At 39.4% G+C, this 18583-nt stretch overlaps 1 protein-coding gene across 1 annotated transcript in view; it reads right to left on the reverse strand.

The window, feature by feature from the left end:
- Window positions 1-761: 761 nt before the first annotated feature.
- LOC129560798 (WD repeat-containing protein 43-like) overlaps window positions 762-18583 on the reverse strand; it is a 153885-nt gene continuing 136063 nt past the window's right edge. The window contains exon 7 of the mRNA XM_088840479.1: window positions 762-2976. Coding sequence (XP_088696605.1) covers window positions 939-2976 — 2038 coding nt within the window. The 3' untranslated portion in view covers window positions 762-938. The remainder of the gene's footprint in view (window positions 2977-18583) is intronic.

The raw sequence follows: 18583 nt of genomic DNA on the forward strand, positions 1-18583 counted from the left end.
ATTCTATCCTGAAGACACATAAAATTGTAAAAGCTGACTTTGGGACAAAATGATTAAAAAAAAGAACTTGGAAAATCCTGATGACATTCTCACTAAAGGCATCAATCAGTCAAGATAGACTGAGATGTACATTGTTGAATCACTTATCCACCTCTACCCTCTGAAACAGAAGAAAAAGTCACCCACCCCCAGAAAATCAGTGCTGAAGATAAAAATGAGGAGAAGAAACAATGAGAAAAGATAATACATGTGGAGGGTAGAGGACGGAGTCAGTTAGGAGTATAAATGTTCCAGTGAAAGAAAAGCTGACAATCAAGAACACAACTGACAATCAAGTAGGAAAAAAAAATCTCATTTGAAAAAATACATGAGCCTAAGTATTTGTGGGATCCTAGAAAAAGAATAAGATAAAATGAAGACATACACACACACACACACACACACCATTCTATAATTTCAAAGATAAAGAAAAATAGACTCTACAAGTATCTGGGGGAAATATCTGCCTCTTATTTTTCTCCAACCTAAAACATGGGGAAGACAGTAGAATAATCAAACTCTACTGAACGATGAGTACCAGGTCAGAGTTGTGACCCAGGAATTTTATAGCCATTCAAGTAATTATTAATTTGTGACAGCAACAAAAAGACTTTTTTAAATAACACTAAAAAATGTACTACTGAAGTATACCCTTGCTAAATTTATTTTTTTTTTCTATTTACTGTGTAAAGTTTATTAACATTTGAATGAAACTCTTATTTACACAGTTAGGTCCTGGGGTGCTCAGGACAGCAAAGTGGCATAGGAACCACCATTAGGAATTTGGAAATGTGCAGCGGTCCTTGGCATCTGTCAGAGACAACCCTCCGCAGGAGAACGCAGCAGCAGTGGGTGAGGTGAGCCAGTTTGCATCGTTCGTTTGGCATGTTCTTCTCTGTTCATTCTTCTTCACTCTCATTTTCAGGATCTAAATCAGAATCTCCATTTAACTCTTTTTCACTCGCCACATCTCTGTCCTCACCATTTTCTTCATCTTTTTCTTCATCATCCCCTTCTTCCTCTTCATCAACATCCTCATCTTTTTCACTTGCTTTTTCATCCTCATCTTCATCCCAATTATCATCAGAATCCTTATCTGCTATTTCATCACCAGATTCCTCTTCAGAAGATCCTTCTTCATACACCAACTTTGCCTTCTGAGCAGGACAAGTCGTTTCCTTTGTTTTCTCTGACGCTGTAACTTGTGTGATTAGAAGGATGAGCTTTCCATGAAGGTGGGAGAGCTTCTGAAAAGTTTTTACTCTGCTTTCCATTAATTGGTACAGTGTCCCCAGCTGGGGTACCAGGTCAGGCAATGTGGATAAGTAGGATGCGTGGACCGTTAACACACATTTTAGCCACTGAACCATTAAAATAGCACTATTAGGATGTCCTTGTAATCTCTTTGTAAGCTCTTGCAACAACGGAATAACAGCATGCAGGGGCATCCTTAATACAGTTCTCTTTATTAAGTTTAAATTCCTAGTTTGAAGTACTTTATTTAGAATTTCAAAATCATTACTTTCTAAGCCCTGTGTGAGGAGAACTGGAAAACTATTTGTCTGTGGAAGGTCATCCTTTTCTTTTTTTGTGGCTATATCCAGGGCTCCCAGGCGTTCTTCAATGCTAACTTCCTTTTCCCCCAATTTCCTCTTGCTCTCTACTTCCTTGGTCTGTGGAGGAGCAGGCTTGATAGCTGCATTATGACCAGGTATCCTGGGCACCAGAACTTTTGCTTCAGAATTCATCACTGGTGTCCTCACCTTTGTTATAGCTGTTTCTACTTTTGGGGCCCAGCAGTTTGAAATATCTCTTATTAAACACATATGAGGTTCTTTGGAATTCAAAGCCACTCGTTCAATGGTGGGCTGAAACCAATTGCCATATACAAGCAACAATGACATTTTGTCTGAGCAGAAACCAGCTGCTAAAATAGGGATAGGTTTTGGTGTTGATTTCTTGCCTTTCCCAGGTGTTGCTATCTGAATTGTACAGTTTGAAGTCAAAGGCTTTTTGCAGTACCCATTTAATATGTGTTCAAAAGGATGAACTCGACCATCTCTGCAAACAACAGCTAACTTGACAGGCTCCTCTTTGTTTTCTGACAAAGTCAGGTCAATATAGACAGGTTCATCTGTAACTGTAAAAGACATCACTGCATTCTTCTCTTTGTTTTCTGACCGGACCTGCCAGACATTAAGTAACCAGTCATGGACTGCTCCAGATAGGAAATAAAGACCTGTAATTGCAACAAAGGGCTGGCTCTCATTAGGAGGTCTGATAGTAGTGAATGTAAGTGATGAAACTGGTGTCGCATGTCCTGTGAAGTGTCGGTAGACTTCTTTGGTCTCCAAAACCCATAGTTTGATTGTTCGACCAGCTGAAAGCAACATCTTTCCATCTGGGCTGATACACAGAGAACTGACACTGCTATTATCACCTTTCCATTTGCACTTTACTTTGCATGTCTGTGTGTTCCATTCCACAATATGTTTATCATCTGAACAACTATACAAACAGCCATTGTCTTGATGCCACTGTATGCAATTGACTCTGTTGTCATGTCCACCACTTATCAATTTACTGTGTAATTCTCCTTTTACTTTACTGTATAATAAAATACTACCAACTGCTGTACCAAGAGCCAACAAGTCGGCCTGGTTACTCATTCCTATAGCTTCTGATTTCCTTTTTTTCCTCTGTGGACCTTCCTTGTTCTGCAGCCTCGCTGGCGCCCAGGCCAGGCAGGTGAAGGTACCACTGAGGTGCGCGGAAGGCACGTACTCCTGGTGTAGCCGGTTGTTGGCTGTCTCCCACACTCGCAGGTGACCGTCGGTAGACGCTAAAGCGAAATAGGCCTGGCTCTGTGGGAAGAAGGCGCAGGGGACCCCCGCGGGGGACAGAGGGTCGGCAACACCGCCGCCACCCCTACCCTTGCTAAATTTAAATAAGACAAGATTCCTAAGATCTTTGTTTAAATAAGAAATTTGCAGAATAATTTTATTTTACTTCAAGCATGTGAAATAAGAGGGAAATAACAATGATCTCTTTCAGAATTCACAGAGTTCACAAGTTTTATACCTTGTAGAAAAAGTGATGCCCACATCAAAATTATAACCGAGGCAACACATTATTAAGAAAAACAACCAATCAAAATTACTGACCTTTCAGAGATTAAAGGCTACTATCAACAGTAGTCAGCAACAATCTCGGAAATCCAGGTATCTTATAAAATCCTTATCCAAGATTAATATAAGCAAGAATTGTTCCTGTTTTTTTCTGCATGTGCAAAGAAAGAGGAAAGAAACAGTTCCTTCTTATATGGCACTGTCTTCTTTTCTTCATGATTAGGAGGGCTTGTGTTTCAAGACAAAGTACTGGGATTCCTTTGGTTAAGACTGACAGAAAAAAAAAAAAAAAGCAAACCTAGGAAGCTCAAAGCATATATTATGGAAAAGAAAGGACAAAGCAGCATTATTAGCACTGGAATGTGGAATGTATAATGCTTGGTATCTCACTCTGCCAAAGACATCAATAAGAGATTTACTCTAACTGTCTGAAGGATGAGTCAATGTAGTATGGACTTCTGCATTACAATCCCAGAGTAAGGCTTCTCACTTAACTTAAGCAGGTTACATAAGCTCTCCAAGACTCCATTTCCTCCTGTGCAAAATAAGGATATATAATTGAACCTATACCATTAGATCCCAGTAAGAATCAAAGAAGATACTACAGGCAAAATATTTAATCAGTGTCTGAAACACAATAATAACATATTATACATTTCAATATAATAAATATTATCTAATAAGGTTATTCTTATAGAGAAACATGTTTATATTAATTATCTACTGCTTCATTATGAATTACTCCCAGATCTCGGTGGCTTAAAACAAGAAGCATGTATTATCTCACAGGAGTTTCTGAAGGTCAGGTAGCCAGAGGCAGCTTAGCTGGGTTTTTCTGACTCCACATCGTTTGTGGGGTTGCAGTCAAAGTCATTTGGGGATGCAGACATCTGAAGGTTGTCAATACAGGAGGATTCACTTCCAGGAGGACTTACTCACACGGCTGTGGGCTAGAGGCCTTGGTTAGTCAATGGATAGTGTCAGGAGGCCTCAGTTTCTCATCCACATGACCTCTGTTCAGGATGTGTCAATGAACTTCACCCAGAGGGAGCAATTCAATAGGAAGAAAGGAGTGACAGTGCCTTGCAACATCACCACTTCTGCTTTTCTCTATTCATTACCAGCACATCACTAAGTCAACTCAAACTCAAGGGAAGTTGAATTAAGCTTCACATCTCTTGAAGTGTATTAAACTTTTTTTAATATATATTTTTTCTTTAACTTTTATTTTTATTGGAGGCTAATTATTTTACAATATTATATTGGTTGGTCTTGCCATACATTGACATGAATCTGCCCCGGGTGTACATATGTTCCCCTTCTTGAACCACCCTCCCACCTCCCTCCTCCCTGTATCCTCCCTCTGGGTCATCCCCATGCACCAACCCCAAGCATCCTGTATCATGCGTTGACCTGGACTGGTGATTCATTTCACATATGATAACATACATGTTTCAATGCCATTCTCCCAAATCATCCCACCCTCACCCTCTCCCACAGAGTCCCAAAGACTGTTCTATACATCTGTGTCTCTTTTGCTGTCTCGTATACAGGGTTATCATTTGCATCTTTCTAAATTCCATATATATGCGTTAGTATACTGCATTGGTGTTTTTCTTTCTGGCTTACTTCACTCTGTATAATAGGCTCCAGATTCATCCACCTCATTAGAACTGATTCAAATGTATTCTTTTTAATGGCTGAATAATACTCCATTGTGTATATGTACCAAAGCTTTCTTATCCATTCGTCTGCAGATGGACATCTAGGTTGCTTCCATGTCCTGGCTATTATAAACATTGCTGCGATGAACATTGGAGTACATGTGTCTCTTTCAATTCTGGTTTCCTCGGTGTGTATGCCCAGGAGTGCGATTGCTGGATCACATGGCAGTTCTATTTCCAGGTTTTTAAGGAATCTCCACACTGTTCTCCATAGTGGCTGTACTAGTTTGCATTCCCACCAACAGTGTAAGAGGGTTCCCTTTTCTCCACACCCTCTCCAGCATTTATTGCATGTAGACTTTTGGATAGCAGCCATTCTGACTGGTGTGAAATGATAATCTCATTGTGGATTTGCATTTCTCTGATTATGAGGGATGTTGAGCATTCTTTCATGTGTTTGTTAGCCATCTTTATGTCTTCTTTGGAGAAACGTCTGTTTAGTCCTTTGGCCCATTTTTTGATTGGGTCATTTATTTTTCTGGAATTGAGCTGCAGGAGCTGCTTGTATATTTTGGAGATTAATTCTTTGTCAGTTGTTTCATTTGCTATTATTTTCTCCCATTCTGAAGGCTGTCTTTTCACCTTGCTTATAGTTTCCTTTGCTGTGCAGAAGCTTTTGATTTTAATTAGGTCCCATTTGTTTATTTTTGCTTTTATTTCCAATATTCTGCAAGGTGGGTCATGAAGGATCCTGCTCTGATTTATATCGGAGAGTGTTTTGCCTATGTTCTCCTCTAGGAGTTTTATAGTTTCTGGTCTTACATTTAGATCTTTAATTCATTTTGAGTTTATTTTTGTGTATGGTGTTAGGAAGTGTTCTAGTTTCATTCTTTTACAAGTGGCTGACCAGTTTTCCCAGCACCACTTGTTAAAGAGATTGTCTTTTCTCCATTTTATATTCTTGCCTCCTTTGTCAAAGATAAGGTGTCCATAAGTGCCTGGATTTATCTCTGGACTTTCTATTTTGTTCCATTGATCTATATTTCTGTCTTTATGCCAGTACCATACTGTCTTGATGACTGTGGCTTTGTAGTAGAGCCTGAAGTCCGGCAGGTTAATTCCCCCAGTTCCATTCTTCTTTCTCAAGATTGCTTTGGCTGTTCGAGGTTTTTTGTATTTCCATACAAATTGTGAGATTATTTGTTCTAGTTCTGTGAAAAATATCGTTGGTAGCTTGATAGGGATTGCATTGAATGTATAAATTACTTTGGGTAGTATACTCCTTTTCACAATATTTATTCTTCCAATCCACGAACACAGTATATTTCTCCATCTATTAGTGTCCTCTTTGATTTCTTTCACCAGTGTTTTATAGTTTTCTATGTACAGGTCTTTTGTTTCTTTAGGTAGATATATCCCTAAGTATTTAATTCTTTTCGTTGCAACAGTGAATGGAATAGTTTCCTTAATTTCTCTTTCTATTTTCTCATTATTAGTGTATAGGAATGCAAGGGATTTCTGTGTGTTGATTTTATATCCTGCAACTTTACTGTATTCATTGATTAGCTCTAGTAGTTTTCTGGTAGAGTCTTTAGGATTTTCTGTGTAGAGGATCATGTCATCAGCGAACAGTGAAAGTTTTACTTCTTCTTTTCCAATTTGGATTCCTTTTATGTCTTTTTCTGCTCTGATTGCTATAGCCAAAGCTTCCAGAACTATGTTGAATAGTAGTGGTGAGAGTGGGCACCCTTGTCTTGTTCCTGACTTTAGGGGAAATGCTTTCAGTTTTTCACCATTGAGGATAAGGTTTGCTGTGGGTTTGTCATGTATAGCTTTTATTATGCTGAGGTATGTTCCTTCTATTCCCACTTTCTGGAGGGTTTTTATCATAAATGGATACTGAATTTTGTCGAAGGCTTTCTCTGCATCTATTGAGATAATCATATGATTTTTATTTTTCAGTTTGTTAATGTAGTGTATTATATTGATTGATTCGCCGATATTGAATCCTTGCATTGCTGGGATAAAGCCCACGTGGTCATGATGTATGATCTTCTTAATGTGTTGTTGGATTCTGATTGCTAGAATTTTGTTAAGGATTTTTGCATCTATGTTCATCAGTGATATTGGCCTGTAGTGTTCTTTTTTTGTGGGATCTTTACCAGGTTTTGGTATTAGGGTGATGGTGGCCTCATAGAATGAGTTTGGAAGTTTCCCTTCCTCAGCAACTTTCTGGAAGAGTTTGAGTAGAATAGGTGTTAGTTCTTCTCTAAATTTTTGGTAGGATTCAGCTGTGAAGCCGTCTGGACCTGGGCTTTTGTTTGCTGGAAGATTCCTGATTACAGCCTCTAGTTCTGTGCTTGTGATGGATCTGTTCAGATTTTCTATTTCTTCCTGGTTCAGTTTTGGAAAGTTGTACTTTTCTAGGAATTTGTCCATTTCTTCCAGGTTATTCATTTATTGCCATATAATTACTGATAGTATTCTCTAATGATCCTTTGTATTTCTGTGTTGTCGGTTGTGATCGCTCCATTTTCATTTCTAATTTTATTGATTTGGTTCTTCTCCCTTTGTTTCTTGATGAGTCTGGCCAGTGGTTTGTCAATTTTATTTACCTTCTCAAAGGACCAGCTTTTGGCTTTGTTGATTTTTGTTATGGTCTGTTTTGTTTCTTTTGCATTTATTTCTGCCCTAATTTTTAAGATTTCTTTCCTTATACTAACCCTGGGGTTCTTCATTTCTTCCTTTTCTAGTTTCTTTAGGTGTAGAGTTAGGTTATTTAGTTGACTTTTTCTTGTTTCTTGAGGTGTGCCTGTATTGCTATGAACCTTCCCCTTAGCACTGCTTTTACAATGTCCCAGAGGTTTTGGATTGTTGTGTTTTCATTTTAATTCATTTCTATGCATATTTTGATTTCTCTTTTGATTTCTTCTATAATTTGTTCGTTATTCAGCAGCATGTTGTTCAGCCTCCATATGTTGGCATTTTTAATGGTTTTTCTCCTGTAATTGAGATCTAGTCTTACTTCATTGTGGTCAGAAAAGATGCTTGGAATGATTTCAATTGTTTTGAATTTACCAAGGCTAGATTTATGGCCCAGGATGTGATCTATCCTGGAAAAGGTTCCGTGTGCACTTGAGAAGAAGGTGAAATTCATTATTTGGGGGTGAAATGTCCTATAGAGATCTATTAGGTCTAACTGGTCTATTGTATCTTCAAAGTTTGTGTTTCCTTGCTAATTTTCTGTTTAGTTGATCTGTTCATAGGTGTGAGTGGGGTATTAAAGTCTCCCACTATTATTGCATTGTTGTTAATTTCCCCTTTCATACTTGTTAGTAATTGTCTTACATATTATGGTGCTCCTATGTTGGGTGCATAAATATTTATAATTGTTATATCTTCTTCTTGGATTGATCATTATATAGTGTCCTTCTTTGTCTCTTTTCACAGCCTTTGTTTTAAAATCTATTTTATCTGATATGAGTATTGCTACTCCTGCTTTCTTTTGGTCTCTATTTGCATGGAATATCTTTTCCCAGCCCTTGACTTTCAGTGTGTATGTGTCCCTAGTTTGAGGGTCTTGTAGACAACATATATGGGGGTCTTGTTTTTGTATCCATTCAGCCAGTCTTTGTCTTTTGGTTGGGACATTCAACCCATTTAGTTTAAAGGTGATTATTGATAAGTATGATCCCGTTGCCATTTTATTGTTTTGTGTTCGAATTATACACCCTTTCTGTGTTTCCTGTCTAGAGAAGATCCTTTAGCATTTGTTGGAGAGCTGGTTTGGTGATGCTGAATTCTCTCAGCTTTTGCTTGTCTGTAAAACTTTTGATTTCTCCTTCATATTTGAATGAGATCCTTGCTGGGTATAGTAATCTGGGCTGTAGGTTACTTTGAAGTGTATTAAACTTGTATGGAAAATGTTCAAAACCATCACAATTTTATTTGTGTATCATGTGCATAAATCTCTGAGAAATAGAAAGCTATAATATAAAATTTTCTTCATATGGGAGAAACCAACACAACATTGTAAAACAATTATCCTCCAATTTAAAATAAATTTTTCAAAAAATTTCTTTTTTATTGATGCAATTGACATAAAGCAATGTGTAAATTTAAGACATACTACACATTTATTTGATATATTTATGTATTGCAAATCAAAACAGCAATGAGATACCATCTCACCTATCAGAATAATTCTCATCAAAAAGTCTATAAATAACAAATGCTTGTGAGGATGTGGAGGAAAGGGAAACCTTGTACTGCTGATGGGAATGTAAGTTGGTACAGCCACTAAAGAAAACAGTATCAAGTTTTCTCAAAAAACTAAAAATATATTACTATATGACTCAGCAATTCTACTTCTGGATATATATCTGAAGAAAATGAAAACACTAATTCAAAAAGACACTTGCACACTATTGTTCATAGAAGCACTATTTACAATATTGAAGATGTGGAAGATGTCCATCAACAGAGGAACGGATAAAAAAGATGTGGTACATACAATGGGATATTGCTCAGCTATAAAAATAAAAAGAATGAAATTCTGCCAATTACAGCAACATAGATAAAACTAGAAAATATAATACTTACTGAAATAAATCAGAAAAAGACAAAAACTGAATATCACTTATATCTGGAATCTAAAAAATAATACAAATGAATGTATTTAGCAAAACAAGGGCAGACTCACAGATATAGAAAACAAACTGGTACTTACCAGAGGGGAGAAAGAAGAGGAAAGGGGCAAGTTGGGGATTAAAACACAAACTACTATGTATAAACAAGCAACAAAGATACATGGCATAGCACAGGGAATTATAGCCATTGTTTTATAATAATTTTTAATAGAGTATAATCTGTAAAAATAGTGATTCTCCTGAACACCTGAAACTAATATAACATTATAAATCAACTATAATTCAATTTTTTAATAAATTAAACTTTTTTAAAGAAAAGAAGAGGATAAAAATAAAGAAGAGAAAGAAGAATATGAAGAAGAACTGTTATATTTAGGGTGTTATGGGAGATCTGAGACATAAATAGAATAGATATAACTGAATAAGCCTGAGCTGCAGACAACAGCTAGCAGACATCAAGCATTTGCTCAGGGAATACCAGGAACTGTGTTATTTCATTTAATCCTCATAGTATTTCTAGAAGATAGTTATTATTATTTTCATTTTAGACTCAAAGGAAATAAATAATTTACCTTTAAGGTAAATAGTGATATATATCAGCCAGATAGTGATAGACCCAAAATTTGAACCCAGGACTCTGACTCCAAAGTCTCTGCATTGCATCTCACTGATGACTTGGGACCATGCCAAGGCCAAAATGGGAAGTCCAAATCAGTGGCTCAGCAACAAAGAATCCTCCTGCAATGCAGAAGACTTGCAGGTAGTGTGGGTTCGGTACCTGGATCAGGAAGATCCCCTGGAAAAGGAAATGGCAATCCACTGCCGTATTCTTGCCTGGGAAATCTCATGGACACAAGAGCCTGGCATCCTGCAGTCCATGGAGTCTGAGAGTTGGACACGACTAAGTGACTAAGCAACAAGAAAAAAAACACATCTAGGTTTTGACCGTTGTATGGAAGAAGCTATGGGAAGAGTTTCAGATGGTGTTGCATTTTGATCATCCTAGTGCAGAACTGAAAAGAGTAATTTTCCCACTTATCCCAAAATAATATTGACATGAATTGAATTAGTTATGTCTCTAGACAATAAAAGAGAATAAGCTGATTTTAAAAAGGAAAAAAAAAATCTATTTTAAAGCAGATTTTCAGACAAGTACACATTGTCTTTATTCCAAGGACAAGAACCAGAACCTGCCTAATAATCTCTGCCTCATAATTTTGATACCTGATATGATCCTTGAAAGGAAAACTGTTAAAACCTAGACAGTGTATTGAAAAACAAAGACATCACTTTGCTGACAAAGGTCCGTATAGTCACAACTATGGTTTTTCCAATAGCCATGTGTGAATGTGAGAGTTGGACCATAAGGAAGATTGAGTGCTGAAGAATTGGTGCTTTGGAACTGTGGTGTTGGAGAAGACTCTTGAGAGGTCCTTGAACTGCAAGGTGATCAAACCAGTCAATCCTAAAGGAAATCAATCCTGAATATTCATTGGAAGGACTGATGCTGAAGCTGAAGTTCCAATACTTTGGCCACCCAATGTGAAGAGCTGAATCATTGGAAAAGATCCAAAGCTAGGAAAGATTGATGGCAAAAGGAGAAGGGGGTGGCAGAGGATGAGATGGTTAGATAGTATCACTGACTCAATGAACATGAATCTGAGTAAACTCTGGGAGATAACAGAGGACAGAGGAACCTGGTGTACAGATGTCCATGTGGTCGCAGACATACACTTGACTTAGTCACTGAACAACAATAACAAATAATTCTAAACATGAAAGTCATATTCCACAGTCCTGATAAGGCAAGGAATAGTGAGTAACATTAATGCTATCACAATATGTCTCCTATTATAAAGTTAATTCATATTCAGTTCAGTTCAGTTCAGTCGCTCAGTCGTGTCCAACTCTTTGCGACCCAATGAATCACAGCATGCCAGGCCTCCCAGTCCATCACCAACTCCCGGAGTTCACTCAAATTCATGTCCATCAAGTCGGTGATGCCATCCAGCCATCTCATTCTCTGTCGTCCCCTTCTCCTCCCACCCCCAATCTCTCCCCGCATCAGAGTCTTTTCCAGTGAGTCAACTAGTCACATGAGGTGATCAAAGTATTGGAGTTTCAGCTTTAGCATCAGTCCTTCCAGTGAACACCCAGGACTGGTCTCCTTTAGAGTGGACTGGTTGGATCTCCTTGCAGTACAAGGGACTCTCAAGAGTCTTCTCCAGCACCACGGTTGAAAAGCATCAATTCTTCGGCGATCAGCTTTCTTCACAGTCCAACTCTCACACCCATACATGACCACTGGAAAAACCATAGCCTTGACTAGACGGACCTTGGTTGGCAAAGTAATTTCTCTGCTTTTTAATATGCTATCTAGGTTGGTCATAACTTTCCTTCCAAGGAGTAAGCGTCTTTTAATTTCATGGCTGCAATCAGCATCCGCAGTGATTTTGGAGCCCCAAAAAATAAAGTCTGACACTGTTTCCACTGTTTCCCCATCTATTTCCCATTAAGTGATGGAACCAGATGCCATGATCTTTATTTTCTGAATGTTGAACTTCAACCCAACCTTTTCACGCCCCTCTTTCACTTTCATCAAGAGGCTTTTGAGTTCCTCTTCCCTTTCTGCCATAAGGGTGGTGTCATCTGCATATCTGAGGTGACTGATATTTCTCCCAGCAATCTTGATTCCAGCTTGGGCTTCTTCCAGCCCAGCGTTTCTCATGATGTACTCTGCATAGAAGTTAAATAAGCTGGGTGACAATATACAGCCTTGACGTACTCCTTTTCCTATTTGGAACCAGTCTGTTGTTCCATGTCCAGTTCTGACTGTTGTTTCCTGACCTGCATACAGGTTTCTCAAGAGGCAGGTCAGGTGGTCTGGTCTTCCCATCTCTTTCAGAATGTTCCACAGTATATTGTGATCCATACAGTCAAAGGCTTTGGCATAGTCAATGAAGCAGAAATAGATGTTTTTCTGGAACTCTCTTGCTTTCTCCATAATCCAGCGGATGTTGGCAATTTGATCTCCGGTGCCTCTGCCTTTTCTAAAACCTGCTTGAACATCTGGAAGTTCACGGTTCACATATTGCTGAGGCCTGGCTTAGAGAATTTTGAGCATGACTTTACTAGCATGTGAGATGCGTGCAATTGTGCGGTAGTTTGAGCATTCTTTGGCATTGCCTTTCTTTGGGATTGGAATGAAGACTGACCTTTTCCAGTCCTGTGGCCACTGCTGAGTTTTCCAAATTTGCTGGCATATTGAGTGCAGCACTTTCACAGCATCGTGTTTCAGGATTTGAAAAAGCTCCACTGGAATTCCATCACCTCCACTAGCTTTGTTCGTAGTGATGCTTTCTAAGGCCCACTTGATTTCACATTCCAAGATGTCTGACTCTAGGTGAGTGATCACGCCATCGTGATTATCTTGGTCGTGAAGATTTTTTTGAACCATTATTAATAATTCATATTAATAATGGTTATTCTGATTAGAGTTACCATTATTATTACCTCACAGCATTTGACTGCCATTTGGGAGCCAGAGAAATATTATGTGTGTGGCATTGTGTTACATAATCACCTAGTTACCCATGAGTACATAGTGGACTTCCAAAAAACAACACAAAAAGATAGTATTCTTTACTCAATTATTATGCCATAACTGAATAATAATGTTAATGCACTTTCTTTATGGATGATCCCATCATACTTCTGAGTTTTATATATCACCTCCATGAGGATAATTTTCAAATTCACATCTTCAGCACCGAACTCTCTCTTGAGATCTAATTATTATACCTTATTGCTGCTGCTGCTGATAAGTCACTGTGTGTGACCCCATAGACGGAAGCCCACCAGGCTCCCCCTTCCCTGGGATTCTCCAGGCAAGAACACTGGAGTGGGTTGCCATTTCCTTCTCCAATGTGTGAGAGTGAAAAGTGAACATGAAGTCGCTCAGTCGTGTCCGATCTTAGCGACCCCACGGACTACAGCCTACCAGGCTCCTCCATCCATGGGATTTTCTAGGCAAGAGTACTGGAGTGGCTTATGACTAGATGTCAAATATGATTCTCAAATTTAATAATTTCAAGATAGAACTATTGATCTGTTTTCCCCAGTCTTTCTGGGCTCTTTTACTTAGTTGCTCAAATCAGAAACTTAGGAGTCTTCTTTTCTTCCCCTTATCGTCTACATCTAGTTCATTAACTAGTCACCTCTGAAATATATTGAGAGCTACACTACTACATTTCAGGTCCATGTAACCATCTAATTTACACTATTACAATAGAACTGCGCAACTTGCTTATACCCATGACTCTCCTAAATTAAGTCTCATTAGAGCAAGCTGTTTAAAACTATCCAAAAGATTCTCAATGCATTTAAAGTAAAATCAGCACTCCTTATCTTGGCCTGTTAATTCTACTTTGAATTGTTTCTGTGTATCAGTTGGAGCTTAATCAAAGAGATCTGTTATAAGTGATACAGAATAAGTTTATCATGGAGGCTTGACACTGAGCAATGTGAGAGCTTGTACAAGAGTCTATGTAAGGATGTTGTTCCTATATCTGATGCTGGGCCTGAAAGGAAGGATGAATGTGAAGTGAGGGAGGGCTGGAAGCCATGAGAATGAATGAGAACTTGCATCTATCTCAATTTCAGTGATGTGAGTGGCCTGAAGAATAAGCTGACACTCTTCATCATGGCCTTGCATGCATACCTGGCCCACGATTAGGAGGGACTGAAGGAGGCCCAGCAGCAGCTGGAATACCAGAAACTACTGTCCCATGACACCGCCATGAGCCAGCAGGTAAGAGACAATGTATGTGAACGGTAGGAGGACATGACCCTACACATGGATTCCTGAACACAGAGGTGGCTGCTGCTTTACTTACACCTTCTTAACCTCATGTCAGTGTCTTCCCTAAGCAAGGGACTGATCATCTTTACCAAGCACTTCCTGAATACCTCTCAGTGCCATCCTCTGCAATAGCTCTCCTCTCAGCAGAGTCAATATAAAATTAAATCATGTAAACCTATGTGGTGCTAGTGGTAAAGGACCTGCCTGCCAATGCAGGAGACATAAGAGACATGGGTTTGAGCCCTGGCTCAGGAAGATCCCCTGGAGGAGGACATAGCAACCTATTCCAGTATTCTTGCCTGGAGAATCCCATGGACAGAGGTGCCTGGTGGGCTACAGTCCATAGGGTCACAAAGAGTCAGACACAACTGAAGTGACTTAGCACAAACTTGTCTTATGTAAACTTGCTGCTGCTGCTGCTAAGTCACTTCAGTTGTGTCCGACTCTGTGCAACCCCATAGATGGAAGCCCACCAGGCTCCCCCGTCCCTGGGATTCTCCAGGCAAGAACACTGGAGTGGGTTGCCATTTCCTTCTCCAATGTGTGAAAGCAAAAAGTGAAAGTGAAGTCGCTCAGTCGTGTCCGACCCTTAGCGACCCCATGGACTGCAGCCTACCAGGCCTCCATCCATGGGATTTGCTAGGCTTACACTGTATTTATATATTGTATAATATACCCTTGCAAGTTAAATACCTGAGGAGAGGTGAATTATGAAAGTCGCTCAGTCGTGTCCAACTCTTGCAACACCATGGACTGTACGGTCCATGGAATTCTCCAGGCCAGAATACTGGACTGGAGTGGATAGCCTTTCCCTTCTCCAGGAGATCTTCCCAACCCAGGGATTAAACCCAGGTCTCCTGCATTACAGGTGGATTCTTTACCACCTGAGCCACAAGGAAGCCCAAGAATACTGGAGTGGATAGCCTATCCCTTCTCCGGCTGATCTTTCCAACTCAGGAATCGAACTACGGTCTCCTACATTGCAGGCAGATTCTTTACCAACTGAGCTATCAGGGAAGCCCTGAAGAGAGGTGAGGGTAGCCTAATATTCTCTTGGAGAAGAAGAGCTGCTTCTCCAAGTGAGGGGAAACACAACATAATTTAGAGCTTAAAGGTCCCCAGCTTCATGAGAATCTTCCCGTATATCTTTCTCTCAATTTTCTTTCCCATTCTTTCCCAATCAAAGTCCCAAATTGACACAAAAGACCTTGAGAGACTGAGCATTCAATTTATCCTGCTATTCAGCCATGCACAAGCTTAGACTTTGTGGGTGTCTATTTTCAGAAATCTCAGTGCTGCAGCTACAGGAGATAAGTGGATTTTTTTGTAACAATAATAAAAGTTTTCTGGAAATTTGAAGTCCTAAACTCATCATTTTCTTTCTATTCTATTCCCATACATATATAAGCAACCACTCAATCCCATTTCACTCCCTATTTTCATTAAATGTTTTATGGCAGCAAATACTTGATCCCCTAAGGACTTGGCTTCTACACACATTTGATCACAGGTAACTACAGGTAGTCATTTTATTAACTGTTTTCCTCTGCATGCTGTGAACTACCATTGTTTCCCTCATCACTGAAGACAGGATTATTATGTCTCTATATCTAATCAGATCAGAGAAACAATTCCTGAGAATCCAGAACTAATTCAGAGAACCGATTCAGAAACTTTTCCTTAGGGTCTTATTTTTCTGGAACCACTTCCTGTACCAAATTCCATGTGAGTTTGACTTTTATCCAAAGCTATTTTATGAGTTTGACATTAAGCAATTGTTAAACAATATATATATAGGGCTACTGCTTCCATATTTGGTACCTGGCTTGAAGTTAGCAAGGCAGGTAATCAGGGGGGAATAAAAGACAAGAGGAAGAGAACAAGGACTAACAGGAACCTGAAAAAACAAGCTAGACACCACAAGTATGAACTTGGAGTCCCCTTCTGTCTCTCACTACCTCCAGGCCTCCAGCTTGGATGATGCAAGTGATCTTCAGGAGGAGCTCGCACTCTGACCACACATACATATGGTCCAAGGTTCAGAGATGCTAACGGAACAGTCTTGCCAGAGTTAGAAGCACTTGCAAGCATGCCAAGTGCCCCATACTACCCAGGTGAGTCATTAGACCAGTCACAGGAAGATGGGAAATGCAACGGTGCTTGGTACACCAGCCCTCTGGATATAAATATGGATTGTTGTTGTTTTTCAGTCACTAAGCTGTGTCCAACTCTTGGCAACCCCACGGACTGTAGCCTGCCAGGCTCCTCTGTCCACGGACTTCTCCAGGCAGGTACACTGGAATGGGTTGCCATTCCCTTCTCTAGGGGATCTTCCCAACCTAGGCATCAAACCCGGGTCTCCTGCATTGTAGGCAGATTCTGGCTGAGCCACCAGGGAAACCCCATAAACATGGATACTGCTTTTCAAAGATTGTTATGGCCAACTGTAATCTAAAACTGTACAGGGAAGGGAATTCTGGCAAAAGTAGTTACAGCTTAGCTAAACTGACAAGTACTAAATCACCACACTGCTCCAACTCTGTGACATCACACTCTGCTACATATTGGCTCATAAAATATATAACAATTCATTTCTACCTCAGGGCCTTTATACTTGGTGCTTCTTCTGCCTGAAGTGCTCTTTCCCCAGGTACCAGCACACCTGGCTTCTTCTTATCATTCTTGTCCACTATAAAGTGTCTCTTGGCCCTGGTTGCTTTCTGTAGTGAACATTTTTAGGTACTTGGCCAGCATCAATACCTCCTTGTTTTTTTGCTAATAGCAGATGTATCTTTTCCAGTATCTACCCACTCCCATGCGGCCCCTCTCTCCCAACTCTAGGAATGGGACTTGACTGGCTTACAGTTACCAGATTTTATTTCCATCTTCAGTCACCAATACAATGATGGCAAAGAGCCCTAAGTTAATGAATCTCAGCAGCTTTTACTAGAATGCAGAAGCCTAGCTGCCTATGAACACATGGTACCTGACTCCAGCTAGTAGACCTCCTTCTCCCCTGAGGGTACCCAGATCTAAGATGAAGCCTCTTCTGAACAGAAGGGTGAGAAAACTGGGTCGGTATTGACACTGCTTATCTCCTGGATCAACTAAACCCCAAATCATCCATACCTCTATATTTTTAGCTACCTGAACCAATAAATTCCCATGTTGTTTAAACCAGTTTGATTTGGGGGGTTTTGTTTTTTGTTTGGGTTTTTTTTCAACAGAGGTATAATTGACACATAATTTTTTAAACAAAAATTGTTGAAAATGATGCAACCTTATCATACTGTAATGTTTTATTGGCTTCAAAGCAAGAGTTGCTATCTGTAATTATCTTGTTTGTTTACTTTTCGTCTTATTTTAATGTCTGCTTCCTCCTCTAGAATATAAAGCCTAGTACAAGTACAGACAGACTATTTTATTCCAAACTCTTAGAGCAATGTCCAGAAAACATAAGAACTCAAAAACACCTATGGGGGATATACCTGGAGGTTCAATGGTTAAGACTCTTCACTTATAATGCAGGGGACCCAGATTTGATTCCCTGGTCAGGAAACTAGATCCACATGCTGCAACTAAGATCTGATGCAGTCAAATAAATAAGTAAATGAATATTAAATAAAATAATCTAAAAATTTTAAAAATCCTATGGAATTAATGAGTAAAATGGATCTAAATAGTCTTCTCTGTCTATAGAAGGTAAAATACAGGACTAGTATTAATGCTGCCATCTAACAATTCATTGTGTGTTTTAATTCAGTTGGGCCGCCAATCCGAAATTTGCCTTCCTTTTGTTCTGCATTGATCATTTTGTTTAGAGAAGAGCTCTAGATGGAATGGTTATGAGTATAACATAATTGCCTAATGACTAGCATATCTGACACTGTAAAGCACCACAGATGTTCAACTGAAAATTTATAGCTGATGATTGAGATTGCTGAGTTTGAGTAAGCTCCAGGAGTTGGTGGTGGACAGGGAAGCCTGGCGTGCTGCAGTCCATGGGGTTACAAAGAGTCAGACACGACTGAGCGACTGAACTGACTAACTAACTGAGATTACTATGTAACGCAACAACCAACTGCTTAATATTTCTCATTTCCCTAAGCAGGAGGTACTGATTTTCCACTTACGCATACCAGAGACACAGCCACTGTTTTTGCATTAAAGAGTCTTTAAAGAGCAGTCTAAGAATTCATCAGTGGGCTGTGAGGGTTATAGTTTTGAAAAGGAAAACAACAA

This window comes from Moschus berezovskii, chromosome 10 (assembly GCF_049115385.1).
Source record: "Moschus berezovskii isolate FMDL1 chromosome 10, NW_MosBer_1.0, whole genome shotgun sequence".
In the NCBI taxonomy this organism is placed as follows: Eukaryota; Metazoa; Chordata; class Mammalia; order Artiodactyla; family Moschidae; genus Moschus; species Moschus berezovskii.